The 25,032-nt window shown below is 35.2% G+C and overlaps 6 protein-coding genes and 1 pseudogene across 6 annotated transcripts; 4 read left to right on the top strand and 3 right to left on the bottom strand.

Annotated features, from left to right (window-relative positions):
- Positions 1-1,727: 1,727 nt before the first annotated feature.
- Positions 1,728-2,405, bottom strand: LOC145212894 (uncharacterized). The gene is given in 3 exon segments (XM_080081141.1): positions 1,728-1,934; positions 1,937-2,283; positions 2,388-2,405. Coding segments are annotated over 3 exon segments (513 nt in total). The 3' UTR covers positions 1,728-1,786.
- A 72-nt stretch (positions 2,406-2,477) lies between these two features.
- Positions 2,478-3,282, top strand: LOC145215303 (uncharacterized; the record flags this gene model as incomplete). Its single annotated transcript, XM_080083995.1, has 1 exon — positions 2,478-3,282. A coding segment is annotated over one exon (714 nt), but the record flags the coding sequence as incomplete, so codon positions are not given.
- Positions 3,283-7,202: 3,920 nt separating this feature from the next.
- On the top strand, positions 7,203-9,883 carry LOC145215283 (uncharacterized). The gene has a single exon (XM_080083977.1). It carries the CDS (start codon positions 8,146-8,148, stop codon positions 9,175-9,177), a length of 1,032 nt encoding a protein of 343 aa, XP_079940103.1. The 5' UTR covers positions 7,203-8,145; the 3' UTR covers positions 9,178-9,883.
- An 841-nt stretch (positions 9,884-10,724) lies between these two features.
- On the bottom strand, positions 10,725-12,798 carry LOC145215279 (uncharacterized). The gene has a single exon (XM_080083972.1). It carries the CDS (start codon positions 12,636-12,638, stop codon positions 11,547-11,549), a length of 1,092 nt encoding a protein of 363 aa, XP_079940098.1. The 5' UTR covers positions 12,639-12,798; the 3' UTR covers positions 10,725-11,546.
- Positions 12,799-15,003: 2,205 nt separating this feature from the next.
- On the top strand, positions 15,004-16,793 carry LOC145212893 (uncharacterized). The gene is made up of 2 exons (XM_080081139.1): positions 15,004-15,817; positions 16,219-16,793. Exons 1-2 carry the CDS (start codon positions 15,004-15,006, stop codon positions 16,791-16,793), a joined length of 1,389 nt encoding a protein of 462 aa, XP_079937265.1.
- Positions 16,794-21,051: 4,258 nt separating this feature from the next.
- LOC145215290 (uncharacterized) lies at positions 21,052-21,889 on the top strand (annotated as a pseudogene).
- Positions 21,890-22,306: 417 nt separating this feature from the next.
- LOC145212892 (uncharacterized) lies at positions 22,307-23,374 on the bottom strand. The gene has a single exon (XM_080081138.1). The coding sequence runs from the start codon at positions 23,336-23,338 to the stop codon at positions 22,307-22,309; it is 1,032 nt and encodes a 343-aa protein (XP_079937264.1). The 5' UTR covers positions 23,339-23,374.
- Positions 23,375-25,032: the final 1,658 nt, after the last annotated feature.

The raw sequence follows: 25,032 nt of genomic DNA, 5'->3' as shown, positions 1-25,032 counted from the left end.
TTTACAATCTTTCTGCAATTCTGCAACCCGCAAAGGTAAGTGTTTTTTTACCATTCTTGAACTTTCATTGCCTGCCAGGCAGTCTGATGAGCTCTAACAGGGCGAAAAAGTTCAATTACTTTAATTTTTCATTAAACGTGTCTAAACTCGGTTGTATGCCACATTGTGATATAGGCCTATTTAATGTTACTTGCAAAAGATAAAAACTTATCTCAGTTTCTAAACACAAAAATATTGTACATACATATGGGTTGGACAACAGATTTAAAGCTGCTCAAAAAAGAGTGGATTTGTGAATCTCACAGCTGTCAGACACTGAAGTTTGTATTTGTTTTTTAATCATTTAATTGTTTATGTTTTTTGATTTATTTCTTAGAAGACAGCAACAAAAAATGGAAACCCATTAACAATAAACAATGTAAACAAAGTTTTAGACAACTACCAGCACAAAAGAAAGTTATTCAAACTTGCATTTTGAAAGCGTTCAGACTCTTTAACAGCCTTAAAGGAGTATAACAGTAGTTCAAAGTTAATTTGTACTTAAAAGATGACCGAGTTCAGCAAGTGTTTGTTTGTTGTTTATTCTGAACTTGGAGTGAACGCCAGTTTAGAGGAAAAGACAGCCACATTGAGAAGTTGCATATCAGGGATATCACCATCAGGCACTTCCATGAAGTACACTACCAACATGAGTGAGCCGCTGAGTGAAAGCTTAATAGTCTGTGTGGAAATGAGTGCAAACTGGTAAAGTTCAGTGTTTTGTTTTACATAAACATTTTAAACATGCCTTGCTCATATTGTATGTCTTATACTGTATGAAAGTATCTGTAAAATAAATAAAAAATAAAACAGGATTACCATAGTATAAATTTGTTACAAATTGCTGAATAAAAAAACAACCAGTTGTCATGCACTCTTGTCATATGCTTTGTCCGTACTGAACATGTGGTAAATCCATCTTTCTGTTAAATATCTTGTGAAACAAACAAGGAAGTTAAAAAAAATAAAGGAAGTTAAAAAATGTACAAATTGCATTGCAAGGTAACTTCATTTTCTCTAATTTGAAACTACCACATGTGAAGTTTGCCACATTCTTGTCACTTTATAGGCGTAATAAACCATTCTAAATAAATGCCTCAACTGAAAAACTTTGTCATAATACCTGAGATGCTTTATTGTAGAAAACCAACCTTGTGACTGTCTTGAAACTTTGTCTTCCTCGTTTCACATTATAGCCATCTTATATCGCAGTTTTTATAGATTTTATAAAACTTCTACAACTATAAGACAAATATAACACCATTCTTCGGCCAACAATTAAATCCTAACGCCTGACGACCGATTATTGCATTTATTATTAACTTGCAGTCTGCTATCAAGTACATACAATTTCAGCAAAAAACGTGCAAAACTTCTATGCACTGAAGCGGAACGGCGTACGAAACTAAATTGAGCTTAACAATGCAAATAGTCACGTGACTTGCCGGAGTTTCATCTCATGGTTTTAATACTCTTTGGGCTACCTGTTGCTGTGAACTATCATGTGTATGTTTACATTTCTATTGAAGTTTAGTTGTTCGTCACAAATATCACATGAAAACATTTCTTTCATTTGTGTAGCAGTTTAGCTTGCTTGAACGTTGCAAGGACTCTATTTAATTTTCACAAAAACTGTTAAATCATGTCAAGAGCTACATTTTAGTATGCAGTCTATTAAAAAACAATAATACATCAAACATTGTTTTATTGAAAGCATTACACGTCTTCTTGTTGCAACACAAAACATTTATGGTTGTTTTTTATAATGATTTTTCTGGTGCAGTTTTAGTTGTGATTTCCGCTTGAATGATTTTTCACAAACATCACACTTGTAGGGCATTTCATCGCTGTGAATTACCATATGTATTTTGAGATTTCCCTTCAAAGTAAATCGTTTCAAACATCACAAGCAAACGATTTTTCCCCTGTGTGAATTAATTTGTGTTTCTTTACCGCTCCATAAACTTTAAATCGCTTTTTACAAATGTCACATCGATAAGGTTTCTCTCCAGTATGGGTTCTTATGTGATTTTTTAAAGCGCCGTTGGCACGAAATGTTTTTTCGCAGTAATCACATCTAAATGATTTTTCACCTGTGTGAGTCTTTAGGTGTTTTGTGAGTGCTCCTGATTCAGTAAATGATTTCTCACATATATCACACCTAAATTTTCTTTCTCCAGTGTGATTCTTCAAATGTCTTTTTCTGCTTGCAGTTGAGTTAAATCTTTTTTCACAATAACTACACTACTAGAGTTTCTTGTCAGAGTTGTGAGGTCTGATGTCAGTATGGATCAACAAGTGTTTTTGCATGTTGGCATGATCCTTGTATCGTTTCTCGCAAATCTCACACTTGAAAGGTCTTTCATCACTGTGAACCAACAAGTGCCTTTTTTGGCTGGCTCGTATTTTAAACCGTTTGTTGCAAATATCGCATTTAAAAGGTTTTTCATCGCAACAGACATTTGTTGATGCACAGTGACCACACACTGTTCAAATGTGACATTTGCGATAAGGGGTCCAAAGAAAAGGGCAACCTTCAAAGACACTTGTTGATTCACGCTGGCATCAAACGGTTCACTTGCAAAGTGTGTGACAAACGATTCGGGGAAAAAAGAGATTTGAAAAGGCACGAGTTGACACATACTGATGAGAAACCATACCAGTGTAATTATTGTGACAAAAGATTTAATTCAACTGCAAGCAGAGAAAAACATTTGCGGATTCATACTGGAGAAAGAAGATTCAAATGCAAAATTTGTGAGAAATCATTTACTCAATCTGGAGGCCTCACAAAACACATGATGACTCACACAGGAGAAAAATCATTTAAATGTGATTACTGTGAAAAACCATTTCGTTACAAAGGCGATTTGAAAAAACATATAAGAACCCACACTGGAGAGAAACTATATCGATGTGACATTTGTGAAAAGCAGTTTAGTTTACTTGGATCTTTCAAGCAACATAAACTAATTCACACAGGGGAAAAACCATATGCATGTGATTTCTGCGACAAACGATTTAATTCCAATTCAAACCTTGCCATGCATTACGTTGTTCACAGGGACGAGATGCCATTTAAGTGCGATATTTGTGAAAAACCATTTAAACGAAAGCATGAAGTAAAACAACACAAGCAAAGAAGTCACTAGGCCAAATACACAGACATTTAGATAAATGTTTTTAAAACATAAACATTCAACACTGAACACAATCAAGAAGCATTCTACACGAAAAAAACAGGATTTTAACATTCACATGTTTGATTTTGTATAAATGTTTTTAAATGCTGTCTGTATTAACAAATTTTTGACGACTGTGCATTCCAAACACTCTTTTAGCATTTTGAAGTTACCCATACTGGTACTGAAATGTATCTCCGAAACAAAATACTTGTTTCGTAGCCTTTCTTTGTGACTATTATTTTTGATTGTTTGTCAAACTTTTATACAGTATTTGAAAGAAAAACATATTCAAATATTCACTAAATTCATCGTTTAATTAGTTTCTGATAAAACTAGAGCTGATTCGCATATGCTCATTGTTGCATAGAAAGGAAATATGCCATACACTATAACCTATTTTGAAACGTTAATATATTCCCGATATATAACTTATCATGGGTCACATATTAGCCACTGCATTTTATAACCTTAGTTGTTTCTGCAGGCAGAAAACGGGTCCATACACATACAAAGTTGAAAATAAAGCAGGGCTTAAATAATCATGCTATTACAAATCTGCTTCAGTTCAGACATTGTTGGAAGTCTGTCCTATTTAAAGTTCCATTTCAAAGAAAAAAGGGGTAAATAGTGGCAAAATAGAGTAAAACAAAACAATCAACACCTATAAACAGAAAATTCCACAATCTGTCCACAGTTGACCTAATTTAAATATTGTTAAAAAATTCAACCATTTTAGAGGGCTAGTTGGGTAAATGTTTGGGCTACATAGTTGAACACAACAACCAACTCCTATAAAAAAAAAATCAACCAAAATCATATTCAAGAGTTCTTAATTTTCTGCAGTCCACATTTCAAGAAATGTTTTGACAAATGGCAATAAAATGCCACAAAACTGTCAACAAATCCAACAAGATTTTAAAAACACACTAGTAGTGCAAGCCCACTTCAAACTTTGAACCAACATCGAATCATGAACGTTACCATCCTGCAGTGTTGCTTTGATTAAATTGTTGATACATTTGTGGATGAAACACATTTAACACGATATGTTTCTTCATCACATTTACCAAATGATTGTAAACACATTAAAGTGAAAAAAATATGTAAGGCAACACATGACAAAACGACATAAAGGAAAATAAATTTCAATGTTATTTTCAGCAATAAAACTTCGTTGTCCAACAATATTTCAATTTTAACTTTTTTAGATTTAGGCTATGGGTTTCCTAGAACAATCCAGTTATAGGAATGTAACTACATGCTGTTTTTTTTTATTGCTATGTTGCAACTTTGTTTTTCTATTTGAATGGTTTAGCAAAAAAAGTTGGGCTTGATCATATTTGTGACAAGTAATCATACCAATTGTATTTCATCTGCTAGAAATGTTATTTTTATAACAAAGCATTGCATCTAGTATAGTGGAATTATTAACTGGGGTCTGCGGATCCCTGGAGGTACTCCATAGTTTTAAAAATGGCCCACAAAGACAAAAAATTAATACTGATCTAGTACCTGTGTTGTTGCACATCCAAAGGATATTAATAACATTTGTTTCCTTATTTGTAATACTGCACAGCTTTGGCATGTTTTTTCTTTAAATTAAATGAATAATGCTAATTTACCTTTGTTTGTTTTCTGTCACATACACAATTAAGCTGATACAAATCCTAGGCATGCTACATTTCCATAACATGACCATTCTCAAAGACAGCGATGGATTAATAAACAATTCAAGGTTTTCCAACATGCTACAACCAGATAAACTGCAAAATTAAGAATGTTGTCCATTTGTGACCGAAAAAAAAGTGAATTCAACTTTGTGGAAAAGGCAACCAATACAAAGCGATAGAAAAAGCCAAACGATTTTAAAAATATTCCCTCAAGTTTGACTCTGAAGCTTTGTATTACCATTGGTGTTACGAATTAGTTTGTGTGTGACTATTTGTTGTTTTCATGGTTGTACATAAACTTATGTTGCTGTGTGTTTCCAACCAACTTACGTTACTATCTAAGACAAGCAATGATTGGAACACTGGTTTTGCCTTTCGTTTTATGCAAAGTTGCCAAATCAATCCAATAGAAGTATGTAAAACTTAGCCTTCTTCATGTCATATTCTGTACCTGCTTTGCTTCAACAACAAAACTAAATCATAAGACAATGTTTGGCCCAAGCAAATCTTCAGCTATTCTTATTGTTTATAATCTCTAAAGTAATTGAGGATCATACTACTTTTCCGTAATGACGGAGAATGATTCAGCCTAGACAAAACTATGACAATTTGTTTGTATTTGTGGAGAACAGTAAAATATAACCAAATCAAGTTTCATAATTTAAAGATATCAACGTAATTCGAAGATACCAATTATTCAAAATTGATAATGTGTCATAAAATCAATACCCATCAAGAGTACAAATTAAATATTGCAGTGTTAGTGACCTAATACTACATTAAAGTTAGTGACCTAGTACTTCATTAAAGTTCGTAGACTTAAAAGCATAATTAAGTTTTTTGAAATATTCACAGAACAGCAGTAGTGCAGTTTGGCCAATCAGGGGACCCTTTATAAGGAGTAAGGACTCACAGCACAAAATATATAAATCACAGTAGTCTCCACGAGAACAAACATTGTCATTAGAGATGAGTTTTACATAAATGTATAGGCCTAATTAATGTCGAATCGTGCAATGCCTAATATTATGAGACCAAACTACTGAGAGAATGGTAAGTGTATATTAGAACCAACTATACCATCAACATAAAGTGCAATTTTACAATGCCATATCAATGGTTAATTTAACCACTGAAAAATGCTGTATGATTTTTAGGTTCAGATTATAACTCATGTAACTCTTAACACATACAATAAAACAAACGCTGTTACTTAGTAACAAAAGCAACCAAAATATATTTTCAGTATGTTTGGGCCAATTTTTTTATACAGTATGTACTGTACTCGTTATTTAAATCATTATCACAACTACAATCAAATTATATTTAAAAACTTGCTTTGACTTGGTAACATGACCGAAATGATTTAATATCAGCAGTGCTAGTACTCTATATTAAAAAAAAAATACCACAATCACAGTCGAATTATAATTAGACACTCTCTTTGTATTAGTAACTTCAATAAGTTGATTTAATATCATTTTAGCACCTCAAAATAGATTGAAAGTAAAACTTTTTGCACACTATGTTGCTAAAACTCATGCTAACAATACAACAACATTTTAGCTGCTTAGAAGCAATTAATTTGATAGAAAAGTTGACTATTTTCTTGGATGTGATCTCTATAAAGTGACAAACGTAAGTTTACCTGTCATCTGCGCAAGTAAGTGTGCTCAACACAATTTCGAAATGCTTTACAAGTGGCTGCAAAACAAATATTTACTCGATAGCGAAATGTAGGTTCGTTACGATATAATGGGTGAGCCGTGCCCAAGAGGCTCTGGAAATATCTTAATATTTACGAAAACGTTGTATCTTTTAAAACGTATCGTGACGACCTAGAACTAAACCCATTTCCCGTCGATCTGTGAAATGTTTTTGCACACGAAATTACAGGCCTAAATGTAAACAATGTACACTATTATGATGGCCGCTACACTAGATTATGAAGTTTCGTATCAATTAGCTAAACTAATATATTAAAAAAGTCCTTTACATGAGGTTTGCAAAGTCTAACTTGCGAATACAACGGTCGGTCAACAGGTCGCGCTTTTCAAGCTGTCCATTGCTCGGACAGTATCATGCAGTGACGTCGGGGTCAAGTCGGGCAACGCATTGTGGCAAACGATGACATGCCGTGTTTGAGTTCAGGGAACAATTAAGCGTCTGAAATTTCTTGTGCATTCTCAGCGGTGAAGAAAGCCGACAAAAGAAACGTGGAAGGTTTCTTTTGCATTTTGCTTTTTCTGTGCCAACGATGTGTCGTACGACTGCGGTGTACCATTAAAGAGCTTAGTTATCGCGTTGACGGTTAAAACTGAACAGACACATTTAGTGAAAGGAACACGAAAATGCTGGTGGTGTGTGGAATGATAAACACTCGAATCTGATGCTAAAATAAAAGAAAGAGCGAAAACAAACAGTTGCAGGCGTAATATTTCGCGATGAATCAGTGGTCTCGTCAGAGTACTAATACCGGACTGAGGTAATACCAGTTAGTGGTTTGCTTGTAGGGGCCATTAGGCAGAAACAGCAATTAGGCCTTTTTGATGTAGACTGTGCAAAGCGAGACTCGTATTAACAAACCGGGTTAGGAAACGACTCTATTCGGCGTTCTACTTTCTATGCATATAGAGTAAAAGCAAGTTGCTAAGTTCATCTCTTATCACTCGTATTAAAATGTTCGCAGGTATAAACGCCAGAAACAAGTGTTGAGAAACAATTAAAGCAATGAGGCGCGTGCAATGGAAAGTAAATATTGTAAATTTTTAGGTAAACATGAATTAAGATCTTGTAGTCTCATGATATTTTTGGAAGTATTTTATGTTTTTGTACAGCTTTAAGTAGAACCGGAACTGTGGTTCTGTTGTTATGTGTTACCAGTGCCGTTTCATACTAACTTCAAAACACTCGCAAGCGATCAGATTGTTTGCCTGGCCGTTCATAGGCCCTATGTGACAAAGTTAAAACAGTTAAAATGGGGTTTATGTTGCATTTATCAAACATGAGTACATCGGATCAGACATGTTTCGTTCAGTTAGCTTTATTAAAATTGTAATCAATTAACACTTACATTGCCGTATTTGTTATCTGTACATATATTGCATAGCTCTTAACCAACAATCTTTATTTTATTGCACAGGGTTTTTACAGCATTTTTACAGTATTAATTCATACTGGTGAAAAGCCGTTTAGTAATCACTTACTGTGGAACGACACTTTGTTCTAAAAATGTCTTAAAGGCTCACATTATGAGTAACACTGGAGAAAAACCTCATCGATGTGATGTTTGTGAAATGCGATTTCAATTTCCTTACAAATTAAAGCAACATAAACTGGTTCACACAGGAGAAAAGCCGTTTAGGTGCGATTACTGTGAAAAGACATTTTGCTATCAAAGTGGCCTAAAATATCACATTATAAGCCACACTGGAGAAAAGCCTTATCGATGTGATGTTTGTAAAAAGCGATTTCCTTTTCTTTACATTTTAATGCAACATAAACTGATTCACACAACAGAAAAGACGATTAGGTGTGATTACTGTGGAAAGACATTTCGTTCCAAAGCTGGCCTAAACTCTCACATCACGAGCCACACTAAACCTCATCGATGTGATGTTTGTGGAATGCGATTTCAATATTTTTACAAGTTAAAGCAACATAAACTGGTTCACACAGGAGAGAAACCTTATCGATGTGCTGTTTGTGAAAAGCAATTTCAATTTCGTTACCAGTTAATGCAACATAAACTGATTCACAAAGCAAAAAAGTCGTTTAGGTGTGATTACTGTGAAAAGACATTTCGTTTCAAAAGTGAATTAAAAACTCACATTAAGAGCCACACTGGAGAAATACCTTATCGATGTGATGTTTGTGAAAAGCGATTTCGATTTCCTTCCAAATTAAAGCAACATAAACTGATTCACACAGGAGAAAAGCCGTTTAGGTGTGATTACTGTGAAAAGACATTTTGTTCCAAAAGTGAATTAAAAACTCACATTATGCGCCACACTGGAGAAAAACCTCATCGATGTGATGTTTGTAAAAAGCGATTTCATACACGTGGCAAGGTAAATGAACATAAATTGGTTCACACAGGAGAAAAACCTTTTGCATGTAATATTTGTGACTACCGATGCAACACCAAGGGAAATCTCAACATTCACATGGTAGTTCACAGCGACAAGATGTCGTACAAGTGTGGTGTTTGTGAAAAAACATTCAAGAGGAAACAGCAAGTGAAACAACACATGAAAAGCAACCACATTAAGAAAGAGTCTTAGGTGCGAGATTTTGGCAAGAAGTGTGTGATATGTTACCAATAATAACTACCATTTATAGTTTGTCTCACGCCTATAGAAAAGTTTTTTGACTTTACGTGGTGTTGTTAAGAAATTTGCAATGAGATACAGTGACATATAAAACACGGTGATTTTGAAACTATGGTGATGTCTTTTATTGCATAATTTCGAGCAATATATTAGCAAGTTTTTTTTATTTTGTAATCGTGTACAGAACATATAACAATTAAATCTTTTCATGCATTTCGTCATTAGTTTGTTTTTTACTTTTCTTTGTATTAGGGGAAAGTCGTGTAATTTGGACCCTGCGTGTAATTTGGAACTTGCTTATATTTCGGAATATACGCAAGGTGGCAGAATATCTTTTATACAGCTTGAAAGAAGACTTGATATAAGGCTTACGGCCGCCAAGCTCCAAGCTTAATGCTGTACTTTCCGTGTTATAGAAAGAAAAACAAAATTTGCAAATTTGATAATTTTTTTAGGATTTTTTGCGTTTCTTTACTACTGTTTAGTGTAAATCTCAGTGGGTATGATTTTTGTGTGTTACAATTATTAATGCATTTAGCATACAAAGAACAATCCGCTAACACTTTCCAAAAGTAAAATAAATTGGATAAAAAAATTGCGTGTGAAAGTGTGTAATTTGGACCGGGCAGCTGAAAATAAAGCTTGCATTTATACACCATTCGGGAATGTTTCTGACAGTTTTTAAAGAAGTTTGACTTAAATTACGACTAAGAAGCTTATATCTAAATGGAATCAGTAAAAAAAGTCCTTTAATTATTCTGTTTTTTATGACAAAGACATTCATTTAGTAGTATTGAAAGACCAAGCTCGGTGCAGGATTTACATTCATGGTGTTTGCTTTACCAATTATTGCTTTAAAGCAAATCAAATTAATTAATTATTTTGCCATGCTGCTGTTTTGAAGTGTTCTGCGAGGTTTTTTTTTCATTTCAGCTATCTTAGTAAGTCCATTAATGGCCTTTTTATCTTCAAGAATTCTTTCATTTTAATGTTTTATCCCATTTTTGATTTCATTCAATAAAATTCAAACATTTTGTAAAACATTGGGGTAATGTAGTAAAATCTTGATTAGGTTGGTATCTGAGGCTGTTAACGTTCGTTTTGAGGAACTTGTGGAAAAGAAATCGCACGGATTTTAAGTGGTCTATTTTACACACGACTTTGGTCCAAATTACACACTATGCGTGTAAAATGGACCACTTCGCGAAAAAAATTTAAACGCAATGAAGGTTTTATTTCATGTGTATTCAGCCGCAATATTTAACTATGGATAAGCATAGAGGTCCAAAATAACTTGGCGTTTTTGCTATAAGGTTAAGTTATTTGGGTGATTGGTGTAGTGTAGTAGATAGGTAAATCCAACAGTCATGCAAGTTAGGGTCGTCAACGAAGCCACAACAGTTTTCGCAAAAGTGTCATATTATAGCCTATTTTTTTCTAATTTAGTATAATCCAGTAGTTTTAAATACAACTGATGCCTCTCCTGTAAAACTGTGAAACAAATTTGAATACTTCTATTGGTTCGATTTCTATTTAAGTAAAATAGTGTGGTATGTGCATATATGTTACTGACAAAGTGCTTCATGGAAATTTGAAGTAGGCAACCAGTCAGGGACAACAAATAAACAAATGTATGTTATTTATGATTACGTTTATGATTATTTATGATAAGCCTTACAGCTTCAGTCACGAACAAATACCGTGGTACATAAATAAAACAAATAGCAAGCTATCTCCTAAATTTTGATTTCATAAAACTTAAAAATAAATCTTTCGACCGAATCAGTACAACCTAAATATGAGTGTGCATTAAAATTACTTTAACTCCATAATTTCTCTTTGTCAACAGCATACATTGAAAATCAATGTGAAACAAAAACAGTATTCTAATCTCGTTCAAAACAATAAAAAAAAATGATTCAGATATCCGACAAAATCTGCACACCTTTTTGATTTAACTTGGAAACACACGTTTGATTGTTGCAAATCTCGCAATTAGGATTCTTTCTCAGTAATGATTACGTTTATTGAGAAGTTTTTGCTCCCTGTTTTCCTTTAAATGTTTTTTTCACACATCGCGCGTGAACCACATATTGTTGCTGTGAATTACAATGTGCCTTTTGAGATTTCCCTTTGAAGATAAATAGTTTGTCACAAATATCACATGAAAACATTTTCCTCATGTGTAGCATTTTACTTTGCTAGAAAGAAAATTGCAAAATCGCTAATTTGCTTTTCACAAAAACTATTACTCTAATGTCCAGAGTTATATTTCAGTTTACAATGTATTAAAAACATAACAACCCAAGCAGCAAAGGTTTTCATGAATGCATCACCAAAATTTGTGATTGTTGTTCTTGACGGTGATTTCTTTTGTGTTGATTCGCTTGTTGTTTCCGCTTGAATAATTTTTCACAAATATCACACTTGTAGGGCATGTCATCGCTGTGAATAGCCATGTGTATTTTGAGATTTCCCTTCAAACTAAATCGTCTGCCACAAATATCACAAGCAAACTTTTGTTCACCTGAGTGAATCAGTTTGTGTTTCTTTAACCCTCCAAGAACTCTAAATCGCTTTTCACAAACATCACATGGATAAGGTTTTTCTCCAGTGTGGGTTCTTATGTGTCTTTTTAAATCGTATTTGGAACGAAATGGTTTTTCACAGTAATCACATTTAAATAATTTTTCACCTGTGTGAATCATCATGTGTTTTGTGAGTGCTCCTGATTGAGTAAATGATTTCTCACAAATTTCGCACTTGGATTTTCTTTCTCCAGTGTGAATCCTCAAATGTCTTCCTCTGCTTGCAGTTGAATTAAATCGTTTGTCACAATAATTACACTGGTAAGTCTTCTCATCGTTGTGAATCAATTCGTGCTCTTTTAAATCTCGTTTTTGGCTAAAGCGTTTGTCACACAAACCACATTTGTAGGGTCTGATGCAAGTATGAATCAACAAGTGTCTTTGCATATTGTCATGATACTTGGATCGTTTCTCGCAAATCTCGCACTTGAACGGTCTTTCATCACTGTGAACCAACAAGTGCTTAATTTGGTTTGTTCGAGTTTCAAATCTTTTATCACAGACATCGCATTTAAACGGTTTTTCATCAAAATGTACCGACAAGTGTTGTTTCATGTCCCTTTTTCTTCTGAACCTAATTTTGCATATTTCGCACTGAAAAGGTCTGTCTCCGGAATGTATCACCATATGCGATTTGCGAAAGCTTTCTTTTGCAAAAGTCTTTTCGCAAACATCACATTTAAATCGTTTCAATCCAGTTAATTGAATAAACTTGTTTTTCTTTCTAACGACCTGGTCGTTAAAGGTACTTCCGCTCTCAACTTTAGTTTGCATGCAGTCAGCAGATTCCAAAAGTTTCTTTTGGTTAGTTGTTGCACAAAACATGATTTGGTATTTTATGAACGTGCCTTTGACCAAAGTTTTTTTGCCTTCTGGTCAATTCAAAGACATAAGACCTGGTCAGTATTTCAACAAACCCCTGCCTAGAAACAAATACATTTTAGTGCTCAAAACAATGCAAACTGGTTCAAATTGGGTGAAAGTATATTAAATCTTTGCAATGAAACCTTTTGATCACATAGTAATGTGTAAAAAAAAATTTGTATTGCGCTTCCATAAACATACTTCTCTGATTTATTTTAGTCTAACTTGTAAAGCTGCCTTAAACACAGTTTTTTTTATTAATACAATTTATTTGTACTTGCGTTAAAGTGTAATTAAGTTTTATTGCAATTCTCTGTCTATTTAGTTTCAGATTGACAGAATTGTTTTGCCAGATAAAAACCTGTTTAGTTAAGTGTTACAAAATCAAATCATGCTTGACAAAACAAAACTGCCTAATATCCTCCTTTTGCTTTCAAACTTCGCACAAACATTTGCTAGTCACAACAAAATCCTGCAACGCATTGTATTCTGTACTGTCTTGGAAAAGTTTGTGATTTACGCGCAGTGATATTTTTACGCGCAGGTAATCTACCATCTACCATTTTAGGAAACCGCCATTTAAATGCACAAAACTTAAACCTTTGGCCTCACAGTCATACAAGGAGAAAAACGTAAACTTCACTAAGTTCACAACGCAGACCCTTATGGTAACCAACAGTTTTAAATCTTCAAGTGCCCGCGGCGGTTTACCAAATTCTACACCAGCCAATTATACTTGAAATTACAGTTTTCAAAACTTAAGGCCGTCGATTCGTTTCCAATTTTCTGAATCAGTTTGGTCAATACAATTGAGTTCGTTCCAGATAAAATAACAAACAAAAGATTTAGCCGAATTTGAAACTATCTGATTAAAACGTAACAAATTACGACAGCATGCGACAAATTCGTTCTTTTGCTACAGCAGTGTTGAAAAGTCTAATAAAAACTTTAAATAATTAAGTATAAAACAGTTTCAAATGAATTTTGGTACAACGGTTTGTAGTTATTTGCCATGTACGTACGCACAAGACGAACCCTTGACTAACTTTGAACGGGCTCGTTCCAGCAAAATCAACTGACGTCAAATTAAAGCAGATGTGCATTAACTTGCATCATTGAACACAGTCAAATTACAAAATTATTACCGTTACCAAACTGTCAGTGAATCGGAGATGTTTGAAAATTTGAAAATATCTAATGTTTTGAAAAAGTATTATTCAATAATTTACTATTAAAAATTGTTTATGAAGGTCGGACAACTTTTGTAAATAATCATGTCCACAGGCCAAATATTTGAGTTGCAAATAAGCTCGAGTCTAATTAACACACTGACACCAAAGGTTTTTGCGAGGTTTATTAAACGCTACGGTTCACAAATAAATATGTGTATCAAAGTAATTAAACAAAAACTAAAAGTCAGTACTCAAAATGTGTAAACGAATCGTCTACTAAACGAAAGAAACGACTTAGTAGGAGGATGAATAGTATAAGATAATGCTTCATTGTGGGTCCCCTTCCCTGAAGGGGACACATATTGTTTTTGTCCGTATTTTTTTTTCTTTTTTCTTTTTTTCTTTTTTTCCGTCTAACGCGGATTTGTTCCCACGTTTTGGTCAAGAAAGAATAGTTCGAACTTTTTCAAATTTACACACATTACAGATATTGGTCAAAAGATGGTCTATGTGAATTTTGACCCCGTTTGATCCCCCGGTTCACCCACAGGCCCCCCAAACGTAAAATTTTTAACGCTGGTTTGTAATGCTCGTTTGGTAAAGAAATAGTGCTTTAAATTTATTCAAATTTGGACATATGTTAGTTATTAATCCAAACTTAATCCTCCAGAAGTTTAACCCCGAATCACCCAGCGATTAACCCACAGGCCCCCGAAACGTAAAATTTTTAACGCTGGTTTTTATCGCTGGTGTGGTAAAGAAGGAGTGCTACAAATTTATTCAAATTTGGACATATGTTAGTTATCAATCTGAACTTTTGTCAGGTCAGGCTTATACCTGCTACTGGTACCACGTAGCCCAGTACAACCTGTCGCGGGTCGAGTGGCCGTCGACTAAACCGGCTTCCCCACTCGAGGCAACTGCTGCCTTGTAGTCACGCATTGGTTTGTGAAAGGCTAGGGGAGACAACCCTGATTCAAAATCCCTGGAATGTCTCTGAGCAAGTGTCCAGGTAGACGCTCGAAAAAATGATGAACACAAGACTAAAAATGGCCCTCAGTTCCGGGCAAAAAGAGGGTGCTAAGAATCTCCCGGTTCGGATTGCAACTTGGAATACCCGAACGCTTAAAGAAACGGGTACGGTTTAGCTTTTGATGAAGGAAATTGAACGAATGGGAATAGACATATTAGGTGTTACAGAAACACACTGGTCGAATGAGAAGCAAACATTGTGGGAAAGTGGTGGATATATCATTATACACTCTCCACGGCAAGACGGAATTCATAGACAAGGCGTCGCTATGATCATGAAGAAAGAACTGAAAGAAATGGTAATAGACTATGATTGTATTTCCAGTAGATTACTCAAAGTCACCATGCAATGGAAAACAACAAAAATCGCTTACTTCATAGTGTATGCCCCAGATTCTAGCTACAGTGACATTTGCTTTGAAAACTTCTTCAGCATTTTGCAAGACGAGATAAATAAACTAAACAGTAACGATAAAATAGTTATGCTTGGTGATTTCAATGCATCAGTAGGTACCGACACTCAAGTTAACTGGCCAAATGTCGTGGGAAAATACGCACAAGGCAACCACAATCAAAGGGGTCTACATCTGCTTCAATTTTGTGCAATTAACGACCTATTCATTGCTAACACCATCTTCAAGCACAAGGAAAGTCGCAGATACACATGGACAGCACCAGACGGATTCACAAAGAAGCAAATTGACTACATACTGATGTCAAAAACGCAACAGTCAGCAGTGAAGAACTGCAGGTCTTACCAGTCTGCAGAAATAGGTTCCGACCACTCTCTAATAATTGCAAACACAACGACAGAAAGTCCAAAAAAGTCCAAACACAAAGTGCACAAACCTCTAAAGCGTTACAACAATGATAAACTAAGCTGTGAGAATACTCGAGAAAAGTTTGAGGCTGTAGCGCAGCGGTTCTTAACCAGGGGTACGTGTACCCCTTGGGGGTACGAAGCATCAAAGCAGGGGGTACGACATGCAGGGTGAAATTATAGGCATATTTGTGAAGAATGCGTAACAAGTTACTTTGTTAAATATTTAGAACGGGTTAGTTTTGTACTACTTACAATACTGTTTTCATGCATGCATTCAACACCCAAGTTATCAATACACTGAGTTTAATTGTTACAATTTTATTTACTTCCGTCGGCCATTTTAGACAGGGGGTACGAGAAAATGTTATGAAAGCTCAAAAGGTACGAGCGCAAAAAAGGTTAAGAAACACTGCTGTAGTGGGTGAAAGGTTTGCAACTCTTCTGAATGATGATCATAATTTGCACCCAAACGAGTTCTACAATGAATTCAAAACCATAGTACACAAAACTGCAGAACAAGAAATAGGCTTCAAACACAAGAACGAAATATCAGGATTACCACAGACAATCATAGATCTCTGTGAGAAACGCAGAGCTGCGAAAAGAAACATGTTAAATAATCCTAAGAACACTGAGCTTAAGGAAAACTACAGAAAACTAAATAAGAAAGTCAAAATAGCCGTTAAAAAACAAAAGAACATGAATCTCAGAACCGAAATAATTGAAATGGAGGAAAATTTCGAAAGAAACAACTCTAGAATGCTGTTTAAACAAGTACGACAGTTAGAGGGTAAAAGTTACAAATCTACATCAGCAATGAAAGACGCTCAAGGAAAGCTAAAGATGGGGAAACAAGACATCCTTGACATTTGGAAGTCTCACTTTAAGAAACATCTCAACACGCACTTTACGCGTGACCAGGATGCTTTACTTGAATTCGACCAGACTAAGAACGAAGAAGAAGTGTCTATCCCGTCGATAACAGAACAAGAAGTGATTAAAGGAATTAAACAAATGCACAACAGGAAATCACCAGGTGTTGACTTCATCGACTTCAAGTCCGCCTACGATACAATATGGAGGGAATGAAGGACATCAAAAGCCTGGACAAACAGTTCAAACTGAAAGAGGACATGTCAATTGACATAAGGTAGGCAGACGACACTACGTTAATTTCAACTGTGTTCGAAAAACTAAAATTATCAACCCTCGAACTCGAAAAAGCCTGCAGAAAATGGGGCCTGAAGATAAACCCTTCGAAATGCGCAATCATGTCTCCAGAAGAACACGAAGACATCACAATAAACGAACGCATAGTCCCAAAAGTATGAGAGTTCAAGTTCCTCGGCAGTTTGATCCCTAACTGTGCCTCTGACGTCCAACACAGAATATCCATGGCGTCACAGGCGTTTGGTCGTCCAAGGAGTAACATCTGGACCTCTAGAGACATGTCCAGAACCCTAAAACTCAGGTTATACAGGGCTTTAATCCTTCCTATAGCGACGTACGGTTCTGAGTCGTGGACTCTCAGAGAACAGGAGATAAGAGCTCTGCTGGTGTTTGAAATGAAATGCTTCAGAACAATCCTAAGAAGGACACGGAGGGACAGACTCAGCAATGAGCACATTCGAAAGACGCTGGGCATGACCGAGACCATAGAAGATGTGGTGTCGGCGAGGAGACTTCGATGGTTCGGGCATGTCGCCCGAAGCAGTGAACTTATAAATTCCACCTACAAGCAAGACTTTGGTAAAGCTAGAAGAAGAGGACGCCCACCAAAGAGATGGACAGACGCCATCAGACAAGAGTGTAGAGTTCCTCTTCTGACGCTAGAGAGGGAAGCGATCAGAAGAAAGAACCTTGTGTCCATCAAAGCGAGGGGACGCCAAGTCCTGTGCATTGATTGATTGATTGAATCTGAACTTGATCCTCTAGAAGTTTGACCCCGAATTACCCAGCGTTCACCCACAGGCCCCCGAAACGTAAATGTGATTAACGCTCGTTTGGTCAAGAAAGACACTGTAGGCAGAAGTACCAAGAGAGTAACTCACTGGTTTACGATAGCGGGAGGGGTCAGCTTGACGTCGGACAGACGTTTTACGAGACGTCGTTTCAGTGATTAGAAATGAGCTGTTGTGCACAGCAATGCTATGTCGTTTTATTAAGTAATCACTCACATTTTTGGTTTTGGCGAAGGTTTTACACCTATGACGTGATTTAAACCTAATAACCGTTCGGTTTTGTATATGTCAAGCAAAACTTTGTTAATCAAAGTAAACATGAAAAAATGAAATTGACTTTTTTGCAAAATAAATGTTTTTTTAAATGCTCGTTGTCAGGTTGGCCGCCGCATGATCACGGGTTACTTAAGGTCAACTAGTAGGTATTACAAACACTGTTCAGAACTTTCTTTCGTCATAAGGTAGCGTTTTTTTTTTACAATCAATTTAGGAGTCAATGCTCAAGACATGTAAAAATTAGGCTTAACGGTATTGTTGAACACTCAGGACGGCGTGCTATTGAAAACGGTGTCAAAAGATCAAACAGTCATTTGGCGTGTGCACCCTGAGAGGTTACTACAGGTCAATGGTACTTGTTTTGCGAAACAAAGTTAAATGAAAAACAATTTGTTATGCATACACTTGTAGCAAATTGCTTTTTAATTTAAAGTGTCTGTAACACAACTGTTACAGCTTTCTAAAAAAAATGTGTTCAAAACCCGACCTTGGATGACAATATCTGGGTCAAAGCAAGAGATTAAATTAAAGTATTTGTTACGTATTTTTAATGTTTTTGTAATAAAATGACAATAATAGTGCAAAAAGGATACGAACAAATTTTTTTATTGTTGGCTTAATGCTTTCTAAAAATTTGTCCTTAAGAATCTAAAAATCACCGCAACATTTGTTTACTGTCAATCCGCACAAACACGCGTGTGGGGACCCATTTGTTTTTGTGTACAAAAACAATCATACGTGTAGATCAAATGATGTGTATAGTAAGATGGTAAATATCATATAGAATATATAAAATGGAAGTATATCAGAAAGCCACTCTTCTAGTTTATAGCGCGTTTGTTCGTTTCATGTAAAAGAGGTCTATATTAAACCAATCATGAATTAAACGTCGAACGATAGCTTTGGCAGAAACCAGAGAATTTGAAAGCAATTAACATACATGGAGCTTAAAGTTTTGTTTATCGACTCACTGTTGCGACCCGTTTCAATATTGTTACATTTTCTAAATAAAATATCACTTGGTTTTAGTGGACAAAAAAAAGGAAAAAAAAAATTAAATATTATTCGATTATTTTTATTTTCCTAATCTGTTAGTTAAGCCGAACAGTGCAGTTCTAACAAGCTACGATGAAAAAGGCAGCGCTTTCTTGTTGGTCCTTGTTTGCCTCTTGTTGCCTGGAACAGATTGTCGTAGGTTACTATTTTGTCCAGTTCCTTTTTATTGTGGTGTATGTACAAATAAAGGTACTTGGTACAGTATCTTTTCTCAACTGTTTTCTGTTTTGTAGTTTCTTTGTTTAGTTTTAGACGCCGATCTTCCACTGTCACTGATAATGAACAAAGACCAGTGATGGACAAGAAAGGTAATTTCATTGTTGCATTTAAACAACAACTTTTTGAAACTCTTTTATGGTATGGCTACTAGTGGAATTCGATTTTTCTATCGTTGTAATCGTGATTTGAGTGCGCGGATAATGCCTGAATGCATTATTCTCACAATGAATCAGTTTGTGCTGTCTGCCTAGTTTAGTTGGGTTAGGTTTATTTTGTGACAAGTACAGTTTCTTTTTATCTCACATGAATTGTTTTTATATGTTATATAGTAAAAAGATTTGTTTCGTGGTTAAGACTCTGCCACGGATTTTAAACGTAACGTAGATGCAGCCATCCGTGACGACTGACGTTACGTGCTGAAAATCATGAAATACAGTAAGTAATCCAAAAAAAGACCGATGCAGTTATGCGACGATGTGAAACACTTATTGTAACGGCACACACGCACACATACTGCTTCCGGACACTGAATTTAAACCAAATACTTTCAAAGACGATCTTTACGTTCAACATCAGCCAAGGTCATAAGTCATCATTTTCGATTATAATTTTTTCCTTGCAGTTGTCCAGCATATACATGTTTTGATTTTGCGCGGCCTGATTGCAAATCCTTTCAGGACTGGTGTTTAAGAACATTCTTGGATGCAAAGTCGTCAAGGTCTTTGGCAACCAATATGCAATAGCCAAAAACCGACGGTGGCAAATCATCATGCACAAAAGTTACGTGAAAACACCTAAAAAGTTTTGATGCTGTAAAGGCTAAAATTACTACAATTACAAGAATTGTATTTCTGACTTCACAAAGGTTCGGGAAAAAAATATGTGGTAAATAAAAAATGTTAACTAACTTTAATCTTTGTTTTAACATTTTTTTGCATAATGCTTTACTGTGCTTTGTGCTTTAGTGTTTTACTTAAGTTATTCAAGTGTGGGTTTGTAACAGGATATAGCTTCTAGAAAGTTAATGTTCTATTTGATACACAGCTTTGTTTTTAAGCATGGCATGCATTTCAAAATGCAAAACGCAGTATTTAACTGCAAACTTCAAGTATGTAACTGCCAAATAAGCATGGCATGCATTTCAAGTAATTGTCACAGAATTCAACTGCATTTTAAGTATTATAACTGCAAATACAAAATATTTTCTTCTAATTTGTATTAATATTAATTTGGTGATAATTAACTTATTTTTTAGTAAATATTTACTACACAAACAAAAGATTTATTTGTGGAGTTTGAAACGTTTTCAGCTATCCACTTTCCAGAAAATGTTGTCCAGAAAAAAAAGTCTACACACTCGCCTTTCACTATACGCTTTCTAAGCATAATGTGATAATTTAAAAGGACGTCACCAGCATTCTGGCATTGTTTAACAGTTTCTAGTTACTCGTCCCTCTGAAAACGAGGTTGATGGCAAAGTTAAAACGGTTTCTCAAAATGCAAAGGAAAAACAAAATAATTTAACACTTATTTTCAACACGTAGCCTACATTTACCGAAGACCCAAACGAACCAATTTGACGTAGACAATGATGATCTGGACAAGAACATGACGTAAACGGTGATGACAAAGAACCAAAGAAGAGGATGACGTAGACAATGATGATCTGGACAAGAACATGACGTAAACGGTGATAGGAACACCCTTTAAATGCGATATTTGCGAAAAGGGATTCAAAGGAAAGAAACACTTACAAAGACACGTATTAATTTATGGTATTAGATGGCACAAGTGCGAAATCTGCGAAAAACAGTTTTCGAAAAAACGGCATTTTGAAAGGCACAAAATGATTCATACTGGTGAGAAACCTTTCCAATGTTGTTATTGTGACAAAAGATTTAATACAACTGCCAGCAGAGGCAAACATTTAAAGATTCACACTGGAGAAAGAAAATTCAAATGCGAAATTTGTGAGAAAACATTCACTCAATCGGGGGACCTCACGAAACACATGATGACTCACACAGGTGAAAAACCATACAACTGTGATTACTGTGATAAATCCTTTCGATTTAAATGTTCTTTGAAAAATCACACAAGGATACACACTGGAGAGAAACCTTATCGATGTAATATTTGTGGAAAGCGTTTCGGTTAAATGATTCGTAAAAAGACATATACTGATTCACACAGGGGAAAAGCCATTTGCTTGTCAGTTTTGTGGTAAGCGATTTGGTACCAGTGCAAACCTCCATACCCATTACATTGTTCACAGCAGCAATTATCCACATAAGTGTGATACCTGTGCAAAATCATTTAAGCGAAAGCAGGAGTTAAAACTACACATGAAAAGTTGTCATTGAAAAATAATCTTTCTGGACTTATTGCAATGTTTATATTTGGCATGAATGCTTCAGTTACATTAAAGAGTACGGAATAAATCAAAAATATGTTGGCTGACATTCGCGCAGTTTTCTGTCGGTTTTTGTTTTTGTATGTTTGTATTGTTGTTGTATTTTCTTGACTGTGTGTTATCATAACAAACAACTTATCTTTCTTTACAACATTTTTTCTTGTATTTGTGTTGTGGTGCAAATTGTTTAAGGCAAATTTTCAATTCAAATCATTCATATTTTGTTCACCATTTTTGTCAATAAATCTTGCTAAAACTGTTTTGTTTAGTTATTGATTTAAAGCATTTGCAGTCAATTGTATACAGAGCGAGTCTATAAGCATTAAAAATGTATACTCCTGTAGCTGTTTAAATTTCAGTTTAGGAAAACATGTTTATAAATTGAGTAGCTCAACTAGGTCTTCATCGACGCTTCTGGGCTGATCCCAGCTATTCATCTGTGTCTTAGCTCAATTAGTCTCTTTTATTTTAATATCTATTTTCCAGTTGCCATAACGTTCAAACAATCTTGTATATTTAAATCAAGAGGACCTTTTAAACAAATTAGCTTCTGTTAAGTATTTCGCTGTTTTGCTTTCAATATTCCAGTAACATTGACAAAGATTTACTTCAGCGAGGGGCTTTCTGTGTTATAACATTTTTATCTATAATAGGTTATTTTTGCTACAAAGTTTATGTTATTCTTGAAAGTGATGCCGACTAAGAAGAAGAATAGCATCTTGTATTAAACTAATAACACAAATAACCATCTCTACAAATGCTAATCTTCTCGAGACTTTTGGAATCAAATACTTAAAAGAAAGAAGCGTTGCAATGTCAATGCAACTGTAACGTCTAAGGTTCTTCTTCGCGATGGTTTCTTCGCTTATGTTTTGTTTTACTTGATTTTTTCGCTTAAAAGATTTTTCACAAACTTTACACCTGTACGGCATCTCGTCACTATGAACGACATAGTGTATGATAAGATTTGATCTGGAGGAAAATGATTTGTCACAAATATCACATGTAAATGGTTTTTCCCCTGTGTGAATAAGTTTATGTGATTTTAGCGACCCAAGAAAACTAAATCGCTTTTCACAAATATCACATCGATATGGTCTCTCTCCGGTGTGAGTCCTATTGTGTAATTGTAATTCCTGTTTGGAACGAACCGTTTTTGTACATTTATCACATTTAAACGGCTTTTCACCTGTGTGAGTCATCATATGCCTTCTGAGCGGTCCCGATTGAGTGAATGATTTTTCACAAATCTTGCATTTAAATTTTCTTTCTCCAGTATGAATCCGCAAATGTTTTTCTCTGCTTGCAGTTGAATTAAATCTCTTGTCATAATAATTACACTGGTACGGTTTTTCACCAGTGTGAATAAACTCATGCCGTTTCAAGTTATGTTTCCCGCTAAAACGTTTGTCACACAAGCTACACACGTAGGTTTTGATGCCAGTATGAACCAGCAAGTGTCTTTGTATGTTGACATGATCTTTGTATCGTTTCTCGCATATTTTACACTTGAACGGTTTTTCATCACTGTGTATCAACAAATGTAGGTCACGGTTACCGCGTTTTTTGAAGCTTTTTTCGCAAATATCGCACTTATACTGTTTCTCATCTGAGTGAACCAACATGTGTGTTTTTATGTCGCCTTTCCTTCTGAATCGTTTGTCGCATATTTCGCACTGAAAAGGTTTTTCTCCGGAATGTATCAACATGTGCGGCTTGCGACAGCTTTCTTGGACAAAACTCTTTTCACAAACATCACATTTGAATGGCTTCAATCCAGTTAACTGCTTGGGATTTGTTGTTTTCTTTGATACGACCTGGTCGGTAAAAGTAATGCCGCTCTCATCATAAGCTGGCATACAGGTAGCAGTTTCCAATGTTTTTTCTTTGCCAGTTGTTGTCGCACAAAACATGATTTTGGTTGTATGCAACCTGCTCTTTTCTAACGATTTCTGCTTTTGTACAATGCAACAGATAGCCTATGGGCTATGATAAATAATGGCCAGTACTACAAGAAATACCTGCCAAGTAACAAACAGCTTTTTTGCTCAAAATAATGTAAAATTATAAACATTTGATAAAGGTAGCCTATTTCTAAATCTGACAACAATATTTTGATCACAAATGTGTCTGTATATACAACGCTTGGCGTTCCCTACTGCCATTAAAAACATCGTGTTTTACGCGCAGTGATATCCGCCAGGCAGGGTGATCTACCAGCATTTCAGGAAATCGCCAATCTATGCACTGTTGGTTCCAATGTTCCCAGGCGAAACATTTCATGGTTGTGTCACGTACGATTTTCTGATGACAATCATAAATATATGTTCGGTTGTTTTAAACGGAAAACGCATGAGCAGTTTTCTTTTATCAAACTATCATAAACCTATCGTGTAATGTCATCGTTTCACAAATTTCACACTTAAATACGTCTACCAGAACAATCTTGATGTCGCATAATGTCAAATTCAAGTTTTTTTTAATCCTAAAAAGTTTGTACAAATATAAAATAAAGTAATTATTACTTAATGCGAAGAAGTGAATACATTTGTTGAAATTTTTTTTTTGAATGCTGTCGTTTGGGCCCAAATCCTTAGTTTGTTGTATCAGACTCATTACTAACTTCGGTAACTTGCCTCTCTTCTGCCAAATTACCATTTTTTCATCAACAAGGCTTTCCGTATTTTTTTTTTGGCTTGTCGACCAATGTGAGAAACTGATTTATAATATGTTCGTTTGCTAGCAGGACGCGGCATTCTTAGTTTCACTATTTCAAGTCTTGCCTAAATACACCTTTTACGTACATTAGCTCAAACTAACCCAAATTTTGCGCCAAAAACGATGTTAAGTTTAAAACCGTCTCTACAACGTTTCCGCGAATGTATGAGCAATATTTCAGCTAGGCTAAAGCCGCCCACACAAACCGCTTTTTACGCTTGTAATTAAGAAACCGTCGCAGCGGATTTCATTGTAGTCAAACAGGCCGAAGTCTTTCTCTCGTTCGCATTGTCTGTGAGGTCGGAAAGGGAGATAACAGCGGGTCAAAAATATATTTTTTTACATAACCCTTACAAAAATCGATAAAGAAAATAGCGGTTCATTTCAATTATCTATATTCATTAAAATATCGCAAAAAATAGGTGGTTTTACATTAGAACTACACTAGAAAATCATATGTACTCGTTAAACAAGAACTTCTTTGATGACCACAATATATTTCTTGTGTACCATGTACAATTTGTACACAAATTTGTATATCTATAGATAGCCGTTGGATAAAGTTCGACTGGGTTGACCTCACAATCAGGAAATTTGCAAAAATAAAACAAAAAATACTCTTCGACATTCGCTATTGCAAAAATAAATGAATATGCGTTGTTTTATCTGATAGATCTAGAAAGGT

The sequence above is a fragment of the Phallusia mammillata genome, chromosome 2 (genome assembly GCF_965637545.1).
Source record: "Phallusia mammillata chromosome 2, kaPhaMamm4.hap1.1, whole genome shotgun sequence".
In the NCBI taxonomy this organism is placed as follows: Eukaryota; Metazoa; Chordata; class Ascidiacea; order Phlebobranchia; family Ascidiidae; genus Phallusia; species Phallusia mammillata.
The sequence above is the reverse complement of the archived record's forward strand: the minus strand, read 5'-3'. Positions and strand labels throughout refer to the sequence as shown.